This window comes from Equus asinus, chromosome 7 (assembly GCF_041296235.1).
Source record: "Equus asinus isolate D_3611 breed Donkey chromosome 7, EquAss-T2T_v2, whole genome shotgun sequence".
Lineage (NCBI taxonomy): Eukaryota > Metazoa > Chordata > Mammalia > Perissodactyla > Equidae > Equus > Equus asinus.
In genome coordinates, this window is record NC_091796.1 from 99,262,698 (window position 1) to 99,278,768 (window position 16,071).

Consider the following 16,071-nt stretch of genomic DNA (forward strand, 5'->3'; position numbering starts at 1 on the left):
GGGCCTTAAACTAGAGATTCAGAGTTGCCTTCTGTTGTCATTAGTTTCTTGATACCATTAGTCCCTTCCCTCTAACTCTCTCTTGATATTCAAATATTGCAAATGAATTTGTTACAAATGAATTTTGTATGAGTAATGTTACAAATGAATTTAATTCATTCTATTCTGAAAATTTTGTTAAGCCTTATAAGCCAGTCTGGTATAATCCCCCTGGAGGCTTAAAATCCAGCCTTAGGAATTTCTGATGAGGGATATCACCTCTGTTGTATTTTTGAACTGTCGGAAACACGGTTGCCTTTTCCGTGGAGAACAAAGCCTTAAAGACAGTGTGCAACAAATTAAACAGCTACCCCAGGTGAAGAAACTGGAGAAGGGATGAAGACAGAGGAAAAGACCCAAGCCCCAGAGTCGTGTAGCTGGAACTGAAGGAAGCAGAAGCCGTTGATCCTCTGGTCTGAAGCAACTGCAGTGCAGATTAGCGAGATCAACACCCGAGTCCCATTGGCAGCCCGAGTTAGGTGAGGAAGGCATGACAACTGCAAAACCTCTGAAACTTTCAAAATTCAGTTTCTGGTTGAAATTTTAGAGGTGAATAAGCACCCCTCCTTGTGGTCCGCTTTGGTCATTCTGCAGAAAGACCTCATGGTCAAGGACATGGGGCCTCTGTGGCTGCAGACTAGTTTGCAAGGTTTCTCTATCATTGGGAGTGGGACTGATTTTCACGTTTGTTGTTTCAGATGGTAGAAATGGTGTGTCTCCATGTGATTAGTTTAATGGAGGCATTGCAAGAATGCAATTCAACAATTTTTGTCAAGGTAGGAAAATCTTATGATTTTTATAGACCGTTTCTTGCTGCTAAAAACAAAAGTGGATTTATTTTGAATGTACCTTCGGAAGAGGAAAATAAAACGGATTTAGTTTTAACATTCAGAGTTGGGGCTGGAGGATTCAGTCTCGTGTTACAACCCTTCAGCAAATGGTTATCGTGTTATTTTTGCTCTTGCTCCAGCACTGTGACCAAGGCTAGCTGGGTTAAATACGTTGGACCATGATTGCATGTAACACAAGTAATTAAATGATCACTGGGAACGTTGATCTGAAAATGACCCTATAGTAATATAAATTGGTTGGTAGTGCCTCACCTTGCAAGATATCCAGAAAACCAAGGAAAATAGCCTGTAATTGTTTGACTTGGTAGCTGGTACTTTCTCTAAGACAAATTAATTTAGTTTCTAGTGTTACTATTCTAAATCATTGTACAGTGTATGAAAGTAATTTAAGCATTGGTTATCTATCCAGGAATATCAGAAACATAGCAGTGTGATAAAAAATAAAAGAGTAAAGGAGAACTTAGTTTCTCACTCACTCATCTATTTATTTCCCCCTTTTTCCTTTCCTTCCTCTCATTCCGCCTCTTAGTCTCACTGATTCTTTGTCCGTCCTCTTCTTGTAGCATTTCCTTCTTTTCCTCCCGCTTCTGTATTCCATTATCTCAGCCACCATCAACCGCCCCCCACAACCACCACAGAGTGCATCAATTTGGAACCTTCTAACTTGCCCTTCCACTCCTTGGTTGACTCTGTTCTTCCGTAAAGGACACTTGTCAAATTAATTCACACAATGCCGAAGGAAAGCAGCCTATTTTCAGGGAAAACTTGACTGTTACCAGAATCCTGCTAGGTGGTTGGTTTGAATGGGGTAGATAGAGCTTACCTAGCTTGGTAGTCAACGAAGAAAGTGAGTGCAATGAGAGAAAGTATATGACTGACACTTGATGATCATACCTGATTTTATTTTTCACAGCTTAATTGAAGTACAGTTTATGTACAGTAAATTATACATATTTAAAATGTACTGTTTGATAAGTCTTTACATATATCACACCCATGAAACCATCACCACAATCAAGACAATGAACATTTCCCTCCCCTGCCTAAAGTTTTCTTGTACACATTTATAGTGTTTCTATTCCACCACTCCTTGTACCCTGCCTCCCCATCCCCAAGCAACTACTCATCTACCTTCTGTCACTATAGGTTAGTTTGCCTTTTCTAGAATTTTATATAAATAGATTCATATAGTACTGATGCTTTTTTCTGCCTTCTTGCACCTAGAATAATTATATTGAGATTAATCCATGTTGATGCATGTATCAGTAGGTCATTTCTTTTTATTCCTGAGTAGTATTCCTTTGTATGGATATACCACATTTGGTTTATCCATTCATTAGTTAATGGACATCTGGGCTGTTTCCCAAGTTTTGGGCTATTACAAATAAAGCCGCTATGAATATTCTTGTACAAATCTTTGTGTAGATATGTGCTTTCAGGTATGTTGGATAAATACCTAGGAGTGGAATGGCTAGGCCATATGATATGTGTATAACTTTTAAAGAAATTGGCAAACCGTTTCCCAAAGTGATTGTGCCCTGCTACGTTCACACCAGCAGTGTATGAGCATTCCATTCCTACACAAACGAACATTCCAGTTCCTTTGTCAACACTTAGTGTAGTCAATCTTTAATTTTAGTCATCCTAAGAATTGTGTGCTTGTATCTCATCATGGTTTTAAATTGCATTTCCCTGTTGACGAATGATGTTAAACATGTTTTCATATGCTTATTTGCTATCCATGTATCTGCTTGGTGAAGTATCTGATAAAATTATTCATGCATTTTTTATTGGGTTGGGTTTTTTTCTTATTATTGAATTTTGAGATATAAGTTCTTTATCAGATATGTGATTTGCGAAGATTTTCCCCGTGGTTTGTCTTTTCCTTGTCTTTTCAGTGTCTTGTGAAGAGCAGGTCTTAATTTTGATGAAGTACCGTTTATCAAATTATTCTTTTATGGATCATGCTTTTGATGTTGTACTTAAAAAAATCTTTGTTTAATCCAAGGTCACAAAGAGTTTTCTTCTAGGTGTTACCCATATTTTCTCTAGGTGTTAATTTATGTCTGTGACCCATTTTGAGTTAACTTTTATGTACGTGTGAAGTGTAGACAGGTACTTTTTCTGCATATGGCTATCCAGTTATTCTAGGATCATTTGTTGAAAGTAGTATCCTTTCTCCATTGAATTTCCCTTGCACTTTTGTCAAAAATCGATTAACCATATATATGTGGTTCTATTTCTGGATACTCGACTCTGTTTCATTGATCTCTTTGTCTATTTTTGTACCACACTATCTAGATTCTGTAGCTTTCTAATATACCTTGAAATCAGGTAGTGTTAGTCCTCTAAGTTTCTACATCTTTTTCAAAGTTTTTTTTAGCTTTTCTGGTTCTTTTGTGTTTCTAGATAAATTTTAAAATCAATTTGTAAGTTACAAATAAAAGCCTGCTGGGAATTTGATTGGGATTACATTGAATCTATGGGTCACTTTGAGGAGGATTGAGATCTTAACAATATTGAGTCTTCCAATGCATGAACACGGTATATATCTCCATGTATTTATGACTTTGTTAACTTTTCTTAGTAATATTTTATAATTTTCTATATACAAGGATGGCATGTTTTTGTCAAATTTATCCCGAAATGTATAATTTTATGATATCGTAAATGCTATGGTTTTTTATGCTTACCTTTCTGATTTTCATTGCTAGCATTTAGAAATATAATTGATTTTATATCCTGCAGCCTGTTAAACTCATTTATTAGTTATAGAAGTTTTTTGGAGAGTTCATCAGATTTTCTGTGTAGACAATTATGTCATGTGAAAATAATGACAGTTTTATGTCTTCCTTTCCCTTTATACCTTTTATTTCTTTTTCTTATCTCATTTCTCTGGCTAGATCCTCTGGTACAAGTTGAATAGAAGTCATGAGAGTGGGCAACCTTGCCTTGTTCTTGATATTAGGAAGAAAGCATTCAAGCTTTCCTCATTAAATATAATGTTTAGCTGTCAGTTTTTCGTAGATACCCTTTGTCGGATTGAGTAAAGTTCTCTTGCATTCCTAGTCTGTCAAGAATTTTTGTCAGGAATAGATGTAGGATTTGTCAAATGCTTTTTTTACATTTATTGAGATGTCATTTGGCTTTTCTTTTTGACTGCTAACAGGATGAATTTCATGGATTGACTGTTGAATGTTGAACCAACCTTGTGTTCTTGGGACAAACCACACTTAGTCTTGATGTATTTATATCTTGTTGAATTCTACTTGCTAAAATTTTTAAATAATTTTTTGTGTTAATGTTCATGAGGGATATTGAACTGTAATTTTCTTTTCTTGTAATAACTGTTTTTGGTTTTGGTATCAGGGTAATGATGGCTTCATAGGATGACTTGGGAAGTAAACCTTCCTTTTCTGTTTTCTGGAAAAGTTTCTGTAGATTTGGTATTATTTTCCCCTTAAATATTTGGTAGAATTCACCACTGGAACTGCCCAGGGTTGGAATTTTCTTTGCAGAAGGGTTTTAAACTACAGATTCAATTTCTTTAATAGATATAGGGCTGTTTAAGTTATCTGTTTATTCTTGAGTGATGTTTGGTGTAGGGTGTGTCTCTCAAAGAATTTGTCCATTTCATCAAAGTAGTCCATTTTAATTGCATGAAGTTGTTCATAATATTCCCTTATTATACTTTTAATATCTGTAGGATCAATAATTCTGCTACCTTTTTAATTTCTGATATTGGTGATTTGTGACTTTGTTTTTCTGATCAGTCCAGATAGGGGTTTATCCATTTTAGTGAGCTTTTGATTAAAAAAAAAAACCCAATAATCAGCTTGTGGTTGGTTTTCATTTATTTTCTCTATTGTTTTCCTGTTTTCTGTTTCATTGATTCCTGTTTATTATTTTCTTTCTTCTGATTACTCTAGATTTCATTTGCTCTTCTTTTTCTAGTTTATTAAGGTGAAAGCATAGCTCACTGATTTGAGACTTTTTTCTTTCCTGATATCAATGATTAGTGCTATAAATTTCCTTCTAAGCACTGGTTAGCTGCATCCCACAATTTGATATTTTGTATTCCCATTCTCATTCAGTGCAAAATACTTTCTTTTCACTTCCCTTTTGCTTTCTTTTTGGATCCACTGGTTATTTAGAAGTATATTATTTAGTTTCCAAATATTTTGGGTTATTTTCTGGAGATTTTTCTGTTGTGAATTTTTAATTCCATTGTGGTCAGAGAACATACTTTGTATAATTTAAATCATTTTCAATTTATTGAGACTTGTTTTATGGCCCAGAATATTGTCTATCTTGGTAAATGCTTGGTGTACACTAGAAAAGAGTGTGTCTTCTGCTGTTTCTGGTTGTAGTTTCCTATGTCAGTTGGTTCAAGCTTGTTGATAGTGTTGTTCAGGTCTTCCGTGTTCTTCTTTCTGTCTGTTTATTCTATCAATTGAGAAAGGGGTATTGAAATAGTTCTATAATTGTGGATTTGTTTATTTATCTTTTCAAGTCTACCAGTTTTTGCTTCATGTATTATGAAGCTCTATTTTTAGGATTATTATGTCTTCTTAATGAAATGAAATTATGAAATGCTCTCTTCATCCTCAGTAATATTGTTCACTCTGAAAGCTACTTGGATCTTAATAAAGGCACTCCAGTTTTCTTTTGACTAATATTAAGATGGTATGTCTGTTTCCATCATTTTACTTTTAACCTATTTGTTTATATTTAAAGTATATTTCTTAGAGGCAGCATGTAGCTGGGTGTTACTTTTTTTTTTTTTTAATATCCAATTTGACAGTCGCTTCCTTTTAATTGAAGTTTTTAAACCATTTTCATTTAATGTGTTTTGTGACATTGTTGGGACTTAATCTATCATCTTGCTATTTGTTTTCTATATTTCTCATGTGTTCTTTGTCTCTTATTCCCTCTTTTCTGCCTTCTTTTGGAGTAATCAAGTTTTTAATGATTAAAATTTGGCTATAATATTTTCTTCTTTTTCTAGATTATTAAGATGGAAGCTGAGGTCATTAACTTGAGAACCTTCTTTTCAATCATCATTGTTGAGTACTCTAAATTTCTTCTTTTAGCTGCATTCTTCCAAATTTTGATATGGTCTTATTTTCCTTCAGTTCAAAATACCTTCTAATTTCCCTTTTGGTTTCTTCTTTGAGTCATGGGTTATTTAGAAGTGTGTTTTTTTAGTTATCTTATTAGCTATATGTCTTAGTTGTTGTTTTAGTGGTTGATTTAGAGTTTATAGTATACATTTTTAACTTATCTACTTTCAAGTAATATCATACCTCTTCATATATAGTATTAGAATGTGCAATAATAAACTTCCATTTCCAGCCTCCTGGCTTTGTGCCGTTATTGTCATCCATTATACTTCTACATTTGTTATAAACCAAGCCATACATTGTTATTATTTTTGCTTTATTCATTTATTTATTTATTTCCTGGGAAAGATTCGCCCTGAGCTAACATCTGTTGCCAGTCTTCCTCCCTCTCTTTTTTTCCCCTCCCCAAAGTCCCAGTACCTAGTTGTATATTCTAGTTGTCAGTCCTTCTAGTTCTTCTATGTGAGCTGCCACTGTAGCATGGCTACTGACAGACGGGTGGTGTGGTTCCACGACCAGGAAGTGAAACCAGGCTGCCAAAGCAGAGTGTGCTGAACTTTAACCACTAGGCCATCAGGGCTTGCTCTATTATTTTTGTTTTAAACAGTCAATTATCTCTTAAAGAGATTAAAAAAAATTTTATTGAGGTCATAATAGTTTATAACATTGTGAAATTTCAGTTGTACCTTATTATTTGTCAGTCACCATGTAAACGTGCGCCTTCACCCCTTGTGCCCACGCCTCAGCCCCTTTCCCCTGATAATCACTAAACTGTTCTCTTTGTCCGTGTGTTTGTTTGAGTGAAGTCATGTGGTGTTTGTCTTTCTCTGTCTGGCTTATTTCGCTTAACATAATATCCTCAAGGTCCATCCATGTTGTTGCGAATGGGATGATTTTGTCTTTTTTTATGATTGAGTAGTATTCCATTGTATATACATACCACATTGTCTTTATCCAATCATCAGTCAGTGGACACCTGGGTTACTTCCACTTCTTGGCTATTGTGAATAATGTTGCAATTAATTATTTTGAATTGTTTATTTCAAGTTCTTTGGATATATACCCAGTGGTGGGATAGCTGGGTCATATGATATTTCTATTTTTAATTTTTTGAGGAATCTCCATACTGTTTTCCATAGTGATTGCACCAGTTTGCATTCCCACTAGCAGTGTGTGAGGGTCCCCTTTTCTCCACAACCTCTCTAACATCTGTTATTTTTGGTCTTGGTGATTATAGCCATTCTAATGGGTATAAGGTGATATCTTAGTGTAGTTTTGATTTGCATTTCCCTGATGATTAGTGATGTTGAACATCTTTTCATGTGCCTATTAGCCATCTGTATATCTTCTTTGGAGAATTGTCCGTTCATATCCTCTGCCCATTTTTTGATTGGGTTGTTTGGTTTTTTGTTGTTCAGTTGTGTGAGTTCTTTATATATTATGGAGATTAACCACTTGTCAGATATATGGTTTGCAAATATTTTCTCCCAATTGGTGGGTTATCTTTTCATGTTGATCCTGGTTTCCTTTGCCTTGCAGAAGCTCTTTAGTCTAATGAAGTCCCACTTGTTTATATTTTTGTTTCCCTTGTCCAAGTAGACATGGTAGTCAAAAAAATCCTTCTAAGACTGATGTCGAAGAGTGTACTGACTATATTTTCTACTAGGAGTTTTATGGTTTCAGGTCTTACCTTCAAGTCTTTGATCCATTTTGAGTTAATTTTTGTGTATGGTGAAAGATAATAGTCTACTTTCATTCTTGTGCATGTGGCTGTCCAGTTTTCCCAACACGGTTTTTTAAAGAGATTTTCCTTTCTCAATTGTATATTCTTAGCTCCTCTGTCAAAGATTAGCTGTCTGCAGGTGTGTGGTTTTATTTCTGGGCTTTCGTTCTGTTCCATTGATCTGTGTGCCTGTTTTATACCAGTACCGTGCTGTTTGGGTTACTATAGGTTTTGAAGTCAGGGATTGTGATGCCTCCAGCTTTGTTCTGTGTTCTCAGGATTGCTTTAGCTCTTTGGGGTCTTTTGTTGCCCCATATGAATTTTTAGGATTCAAATTTTTTTAAATATTTATTTATATTTCCTATTACGACCATATTTATATTTGTCATTTTCATTGTTCTTCATTCCTTTCTGTAGACCTAAACTTCTATCTTCCTTCCACCCAGAGGACTTCCTTTACTATTTCTTGTACAGGTCTCCTGGTGATTAACTCCTTCAGCTTTTGCATGTCTGGGAAGTATTTACTTTCCCTTCATTTTGAAAGATATTTTCACTGGGTATTGAATTCTAGGTTCACAGTTTTTCTTTTTCTCAGTACTTCAAAAATATTGCTCCTCCTCTGTCTTCTTGCTTCCATTGTTTCAGACAAGAAATCTGTATCTGTCTTATCTTTTTTCTTCTATTGTAATATGTCTTTTTTTCTCAGACTGCTTTTAAAATTTTCTCTTTACCATTATCATCAAGTAACTTGATCATGAAACACCTTGGTATAGTTTTCTTCACGTTTCTTGTGCTTGAGTTTCTTGAGCTTCTTACATCTGTGGATTTATGGTGTACATTATTTGGAAAAGTATCAACTATTATTTCTTCCAATATTTTCTTCTATGCCTCTGCTCAACATACTCAATATTTCCTCTACCTCCTTGACCATATTGAATATAGTTATAGTGACTGTTTTAGTATTGTTCTCTACTAATTATGTTATCTGTATCATTTTGGAGTGTTTTCCAATTCATTGATTTTTCTTATTATTATAGGTTACATTTTCCTGCTTCTTTGCATGCTGATAATTTTGTATAGAATTCTTGACATTTTGAATTTGACTTTCTTGGGTGCTGAATATTTTTGTATTCCTATAAATATTCCTGAATTGTATTCTATGACATAGTTAAATTACTTAAAAACAGTTTTATCCTTTTGAGATTTCCTTTTAAGCTTTTTTTGCGGGGGGGGGGGCAGGGGGCGGTGAGGAAGATTGGCCTTGAGCTAACATCTGTTGCTAATCTCCCTGTTTTTACTTAAGGAAGATTGTCGCTGAGCTAACATCTGTTGCCTGTCTTCCTCTATTTTGTATGTGGGACATGGCTACAGCATGGCTTGATGAGTGGTGTGTAGGTCTGCGCCTGGGATCCAAACCTGTGAACCTCGGGCCGCCAAAGTGGAGCACGTGAACTTAGTCACTATGCCACCAGGCCGGCCCCTCCTTTAAGCTTTGTTAGGTGGGATCAGAGCAGCATTTTGTCTAGGGCGAATGTTTCTTTACTACTAAGGTAGTAGCCTTCTGAGTACTCTACTCGATGTTCTGTGAGTTAGAAGATTTTTCCATTGTAACTAGTTTGTGGCTACACAAACTCTTGCTGGCCCTGTGTGCTCACCACTCTAATCATTTGGGGTTGTTTTTTCTTCAGCCTTGGGTAGTTTTCTCATGTGTGTGCACTGGTCATGATTCAGCTGAAGACTCGGGGAGCCCTGTACAGATCTTCAGAGTTCTCTCTCTCTCTCTCTCTCTGTGCACTTGTCTCCTCTCCAGCACTCTGCCTTACGACTTCCAGCCACCTTGGCCTCTCTGGCCTCCTGGCTCCATCTCCTCAACTCAGGAAGCCTTCCAGGCTGTGCCTGGGCCCATCCTCCCTGTGCTGCTGCCTACAAACACTCTAGGCAGTGGGCTAGGCTCACTGTAGGGCTTGCCTTCCTTGCTTCCTCTCCCTAGTGACCACTGTGTGGCATTGCTGATGCTCAGTGTCTGAAAACCATTGCTCCCTGTAGTCCATCTGGAATTTTAGTTGTTCCAGGCACGAAGGTAAATCTGGTCTTTGTTACTCCATCTTTGCTGAAAGAGAGAGTTTCACAACTGATCTTAATTTTGAGGGCTGGAACAAGCGTGGAATGAAATGAATACAGTCCAACAAAGCAGGAAATCTTCAATTTATCCTGTAGCATAAACTAAGATAAAAGGAAAGGTATCACTTGTATTTTGGTGAAGAACAACCTATTTTTAAAACGTCCTTCAGTTTTCTGGATATTGTTTCTAGAGAGGAAAAAAAGAAAACCCAACCAACTTTATGATAACATTACAGAGCCCAGAATAAATTATGTCTAATTCTTACTGACAGCTTTGTAGGAGCCACTAGCAAAAGGGAACTGAAACAAATGTTATTCAGTAAGTCAAATTAGCATTCCTGAAATAGGACTGCTGGATTATGTAATGCTATCAACAATGAGGTTGGACCTGAAGCCTTCAGTCACGTGATTCATAAATCACAAACCTGAAGGTCCCTTGCAGGTATATTTCAGAATCAAATGGTCACATGTTACATCAGTGGGGAAATAACAAAAGCCTTCTCAGACCAACCTCATTATTCCCCTTGGCTCCCCTTGATTCCTCATACAGGTCCTTAGCCCCAGGGATGGCATTGGGGAATGTGTCCACTCAGGGTCAGAGGACTCAGTGCCCCCTGGTCCCTCCGGATTCTTAACAGGGAGTTATTTCCAGTATTTCCCAAATATCAGGAGGCGTGTGGGCCTGCTTCCATATTAAATAGGTCAGACGTCAGCAAGAGTCTGTAGACACTAGGACCCTCAGGGTTTGTTTTTGCTATACAGACACTGGGGAGGAGATGGTTTGACTAGTTTTATTTATTCCCATTCAGAATGTTTAGATGAACCAGCCCTACGAATGACCAGAGAACATAGCCTTATCTGGCACCAACCTTCGTAATCCCAGTTTTGTCATGAGGGTTGGTGGCAGGGGGAGGAGGGGAGAAGGTGTCATTTTCTGATATTTTGAGTTTTAGTCCAATTACATCTTCTGGGACACACCATACTCCATGTCTAAACAGTGTTTGTGGTAGAGACAGTATTAAATGGCTGCAATGCAATCCCTGTGTTTAGGAGTAAACATCAATGGAGTCAAAATAGCAAATTGTATATATCCACAGAATGTTAAAAGCAGAACAATAGCCAGATTTAGCCTTGGGAACAAAAGCATAGAGAGAAATGTAATTTATTGATCTGATGAGTTAAATAGACTGGCAGCCTATGGCCATGACTAGTGAACAGGGAGGTCAGTTAAACGCTGCCCCTCATCCGACAGGCTCTCCTCCTGGTTGTCCCGTTTTGTTCATGGTGTCGCTGTCCTCCAGTTTGCCCAGGCTAGAAACCCCAGCTTCTTCTTTGGCCTTTTCATCACTCCAGAGAGCACGCTCGTCCTTAGACCCTCGCAGGTTGTCTCAGCCGGCAGCCTCCTTCTCCCTCCCAGAAGCCTCCAGGGAAGGGCACAGCGGAGGGGCTCAGGGCGGATCGGAGAGGCGGCAGAGGGGCAAGGACCGTGACACCTGCGCCCTGCGAGCCTCGCTCCTCCGCAGCAGGGACCCGCTGCCCACCTGCACCTGCGTGTGTGCCCGCACTGTGCAGACCCCTGGCCCCGCTCGCTCATGCTGTGCCTTGCCTTCCACATCACAGCCAGGCAACTTCAGGGCTTGTCTTTTCCTATCACTTAAGCATTTTGACCGCTTCCCAAGCGACATTTTCTTAATGACTAGTGGCAGATAGAGTCATCATGCTATGGGAGACTCAGTTCTAAAGATCCCGTGGAGGAGATTCTATTTCAAGAAAGTGAGGATTTAATTAAATAAATACCCATTTAATTTCCCGTGCTTGGTAGCTTTCAAGAGACAATCAGTCATTTACTGTGAAGCGTGTGTTTCAGGCACTCATGGGGCGCTTATTAACCTCCAAATGCCACCAGCTCAGCAGGGTTTGGCCTCAGAAAGTCATTTTTCTGATAACGGGTGACTCCACGGCAGGGGCCTGCATCCTTTTGCTATATTAAAGGGATTTGGTGTGCCCTGTTTTCCCTCGCAGTTATCAGAGCTTATGTGGGAGAATGGAGAACGGTAATAACAAGGCTTCTGTGTTTCTCCATACAGCTGATACCTATGTGGTTGCCAATGATTCAGTCAAATATCAAGGTAAGTCATTCCCTGGTGGACTGGAAGCTCAGTTCCTTCCAGACAATGTGATAACTTTCGTAGGCTCCTTGGTGCTCCTCTTGCTGTGGAGATAGGTGAATTCACCCTGCTCCTGATCTCAGGCGGCTGATAATGCAGGGGCCCAGGGAAGGGGCCTGTGGGCCAACGTGACAGCAGGAGCCACGGTCCTACTGCTCATTACTGATGAGGATGTAGCTGGAGGGGGAAGATCCCAGAGTCTGAGTGGGGCTCAGTTACTGACTGGAATACAGGCAGAAAAGCTACCCTACCTTCAGAGGAGACCCATGGGATCTGGTCCCAGGCATGTCCAGAGCTATTTCCTGACCACTAAAATTGAGGTTTTTGTGATGGGAAGAATTCCATTAAGAAAGGATGGCATTGAGTGAATGACAGAATTGAGCTAGAAGGGACCTGGCCCTACTCATTTCACATATGGGGACTCATAGGACCAGAAGGAGGCCTTAGACAAGGCCGCAGAGCCAGGAGGAGGAAGACTCTGACCAAATCTGTTTCCTGCTGCCTGGCCCCACCTTGACTGAAGTGTTGTCATTGTAGGGCCAAACATACTCAAGACTAGTAAATGTAGTTATTGGGACTTGACATCGAGATGGCAAAGCTAGCCACCTGTGCTGTCCAAAACTGGGCCCCGCCTACGGCCCTGGGAGTAGCGGGGGAGGAGGGGGAGAAGACGGGAGCCTTCTTGCTGGTTTCTTCTTAGAATTGGGAGGGATGCTAGTGGAAGAAAGGAGTGTGACCTCAAGGTGCCCAGACACCAAGAGAGAAATGCTGCTGTCGACAGTGACCACAGGCTTTGTGGCATCGATGCTGTTTGTGGCCACTGGTGAAGGCACTGAAAACCTCATCTTGGTACGAGTTTTTATTGTGAAAAGTGCTTGTACTTCCACCTTGAGGCATTCCAAATTGCCCCTCCCCCTGCTTTGTGGAAATCTGTGGCGGTTTGACATTACACTAAGTTCTTAGAGGAGACCAACAGAACTTGATGAAAAACTAGGAAAAGTAAGAAAAGCTTACAACCTGACTTCTTCATGTGCATTAGCATGAGAACAGAGAGGTTGTGATCATGATTAAAATGTAATGAGCACTTCCTATGTGCCAAGTTCTGTTCTAAACACTCCATTACCTGATTTATCCTTACAAAAGCCCCAGGAGGTGAATGTTACTGTCCCCACGAGAAAAATCCAAACAGACTGGGAAAGCTTGTTCCCAGAGTTGTCCACAGAGGAGCCAGGATTTGAACCCAGGGAGCCTGGCACCAGGGCCCAGGCAGTTACCCATTGTACCACACGTTGAATAACTCCTGGGGGACAAATATATGTGTCAGCTCATCAACCGATGTGTCAGCTTTAAGTTCCTGTTGCAGTGAGTGCGTCAAAATGGGAATGGCATTATTTGGATGGATTGGGGCCAGGGTGACTCTAGACACATGGTCCCAGCCTACGTCCCTGTCCCTGAGCACTGCCCAATTTGAGAGTTGACCTTCAGGGCAGACATCCCTTGTGCCACGTGTAAAGTTCACCAGCAGAAGGAGCCCAGGCTGGCACTCCCTGGGTTGACTGCGACCAGTAGGAGGAAAGACACTAAACAAAATGTCTTGCCTTTCTTAACAGCACTTATCTGCGGGACTCCAGCTTCGCCTCCAGGCCATTCAGAACAACGTGAACCACCACAGCCTCAGGACGCTGCCGGGCTCGGCCCAGAGCAGCGCTGGCCTGGCGGCCCTCCGCAAGTGGCTGCAGTGCACCCAGTTCAAAATGGCCCAGGTGGAGATCCAGTCCTCAGAAGCAGCCTCTCAATTTTATCCTCTATGAGTGGACTCCTCGGCTCTCAGTGTCAACACTCTGGTTTAGCAATAATGGGTTTAAAAACAAAACAATTTGATCCAAGCAGGTTGGGGAACATATTGGTACTGTACATTCTCTTTCTAGTTTAGTAAAAGACGTGCAAAGGCCGGAGAGGGCCAAAAATGAAGCTTTCTTGCTACACATATTTCTGACAACTCCTTGGGCTATCTGATTAAGTGTTTCCTTACATTATTTTTTAAAAACCAAATCATTTTTCTTTAACTAACTTCTATTTTTTTTAAGAAAAAAAAAATAGACTGGCGGGTACTCACAGAAAAGTTGTATAAGGCCCCCTGTTGCTATTTTTGATGATAGAGAATAAATAGGGTTTTTGAAACCTTTGTAGTGTTTTTTCTTAAAATCCACTCTTGGCAATGCAATAAAAAAACCCGTCACCATAAGCCAGTGACACTTGACTGAAGCTTTTTGTCATTATCCTGGGAAAAGTGGCAGCTTGCAAGGACCATTACAAAGTGCACTTAGAAATTAGGTGGTTAAACTGTGCCAATTGTTTTCTTTGTTTTATAATATCATTTTCCAGAACTGTCCAGTAAGTTTTATTATTTTTAAAACTAGTTTTTCGACTCATTAGTTCTAGGCTGTACTTTCTTGTAAGCTTTATGATAACCACGTTAGTTTTGTGAATAATAAATTTTATTCTTTTGTTAATACTTGTATACAATTCAATTTAAAACTGTAGATTGCATACTGGACCAGGCGACTCCCCACGCTGGCACAGAGCACTGTACCGGAGTTATGTTTCATAAAACGGAATTTTAATAGTGTAAGAGCACCAAGATTTATCAGCGGTTCTCCTTAGCATTGGACTCTGCATTCACAGATGATATTTCTTTTCTCTCTCCCTGTAATGCACTGACGAAAAGAAGACTTAACATGCATTGAAGCTGTATATCGACATGCTATTAAATGCATTTTTTATTATCTTTGTGAGCCTGGGGTTTTTTAAAATCAGTTTATAGAGCTAGACGTTAGTTCCTGACAACCATTTCTTCTAAATGTTTAAAACTTCTAACTTCTCTTAAAACTAAAGTACAATAATTGATTGGAAAAGACTTTCTTTCAGATCTTCTGGTGAGAGGAATACACGATTTATTTGAAATCATTCTCTAGGCAGGACGTTGAGGGCATGAGGCAATTCTTTCCTTTTTTTTTAGGTTGTGATTATTAAGAGGCTTCTCTTTTCTCCTGGGAAGTCTGGTATCTTAATGCTTCTCAGGGGAAAACAAGTCTTCGAGTGTTTCAGTGTTTCACGTGAGTTCTAGAAAGACAGGGTGGCAGATCTTCATTCTTACGAAAATTGGCAGGAAATCCATAGGGCCCTACACTAAGAGCGTAGAAATGATCCTTCCTCGTATTTTCCTAACAAACTCTTCTGAAAGGCCTTCCCCCGTCAGAGTGCTCCTCCATCCCAGTCATGCTTGGGTATGCGTATGTGGACATTTTGTCCTGTGTTAGGGGAAGTGTGCATGCATTTACCTCACCTGTAAACTGTGGCAGCTTTGAGGGTATGTCGTGTCTCCATATCGCCAGGGTTTGGCATGCAGTGCGCATTTAATTAGTGTCTGTGGAACTGGATGGATTTGATTAAGCGACAGGTCTTTCCTCACCTACCCAGTGGGCTCAGCAAGGGCTGAATTGTGACATTCTCTTTTTGAACAGGGGTTCCTAGAGGGGGTTACAGACACAGACTGCTTTCCCTGCAAGGGGATTAACTGACTTCCCATCCAGGCTCAGCTGTGGGCCTGGCTCCTTGCTGGTCCTGAGCACCCCCTGCCGCAGGCAGCCAGGATCTCGGCGGCCCCATCCTATTGGCAGACAAGGTCCAGAGTTATCCATCGTTTCTTCTCCAACCCCATCTTCTTTGCCCAGTTCTTTGAATGGACTCCTGCCTCAATTTCCCTTTGTGTCTGCGTCCCCCAAGGGCTGGAGATGAACCCTCTTGACTGGCCCCATCTTATGCTTCCAGCTGTGGGGACCTGTGTTCTTCACCCCGGTCACAACCTGGGGTCTTGGTCCCACCTGGGGAAGTCTCCCTCCTTGCCCCTGAGAACTGTGACGCGTTTTCTTGCCAACTTGACCCTACAGGACCCTGCCACTTCACTGGCTGACACAGACCAGCAAGCTTCTCTGGCTCCCGCTTCCACTCCCCACTCCATTTCCCAGGATCCTCATCTTCTGTTA

The 16,071-nt window shown here is 40.0% G+C and overlaps 1 protein-coding gene across 14 annotated transcripts in view; it reads left to right on the forward strand.

The window, feature by feature from the left end:
• UNC79 (unc-79 homolog, NALCN channel complex subunit) overlaps positions 1 to 14,811 on the forward strand; it is a 244,827-nt gene extending 230,016 nt beyond the window's left edge. For all 14 annotated transcript variants that reach the window (XM_070514220.1, XM_044774252.2, XM_044774247.2 and 11 more), the window contains 3 exons: positions 738 to 815; positions 11,945 to 11,986; positions 13,636 to 14,811. In XM_070514220.1, coding sequence (XP_070370321.1) covers positions 738 to 815; positions 11,945 to 11,986; positions 13,636 to 13,836 — 321 coding nt within the window. In that variant the 3' untranslated portion in view covers positions 13,837 to 14,811. The remainder of the gene's footprint in view (positions 1 to 737; positions 816 to 11,944; positions 11,987 to 13,635) is intronic.
• Positions 14,812 to 16,071: the final 1,260 nt, after the last annotated feature.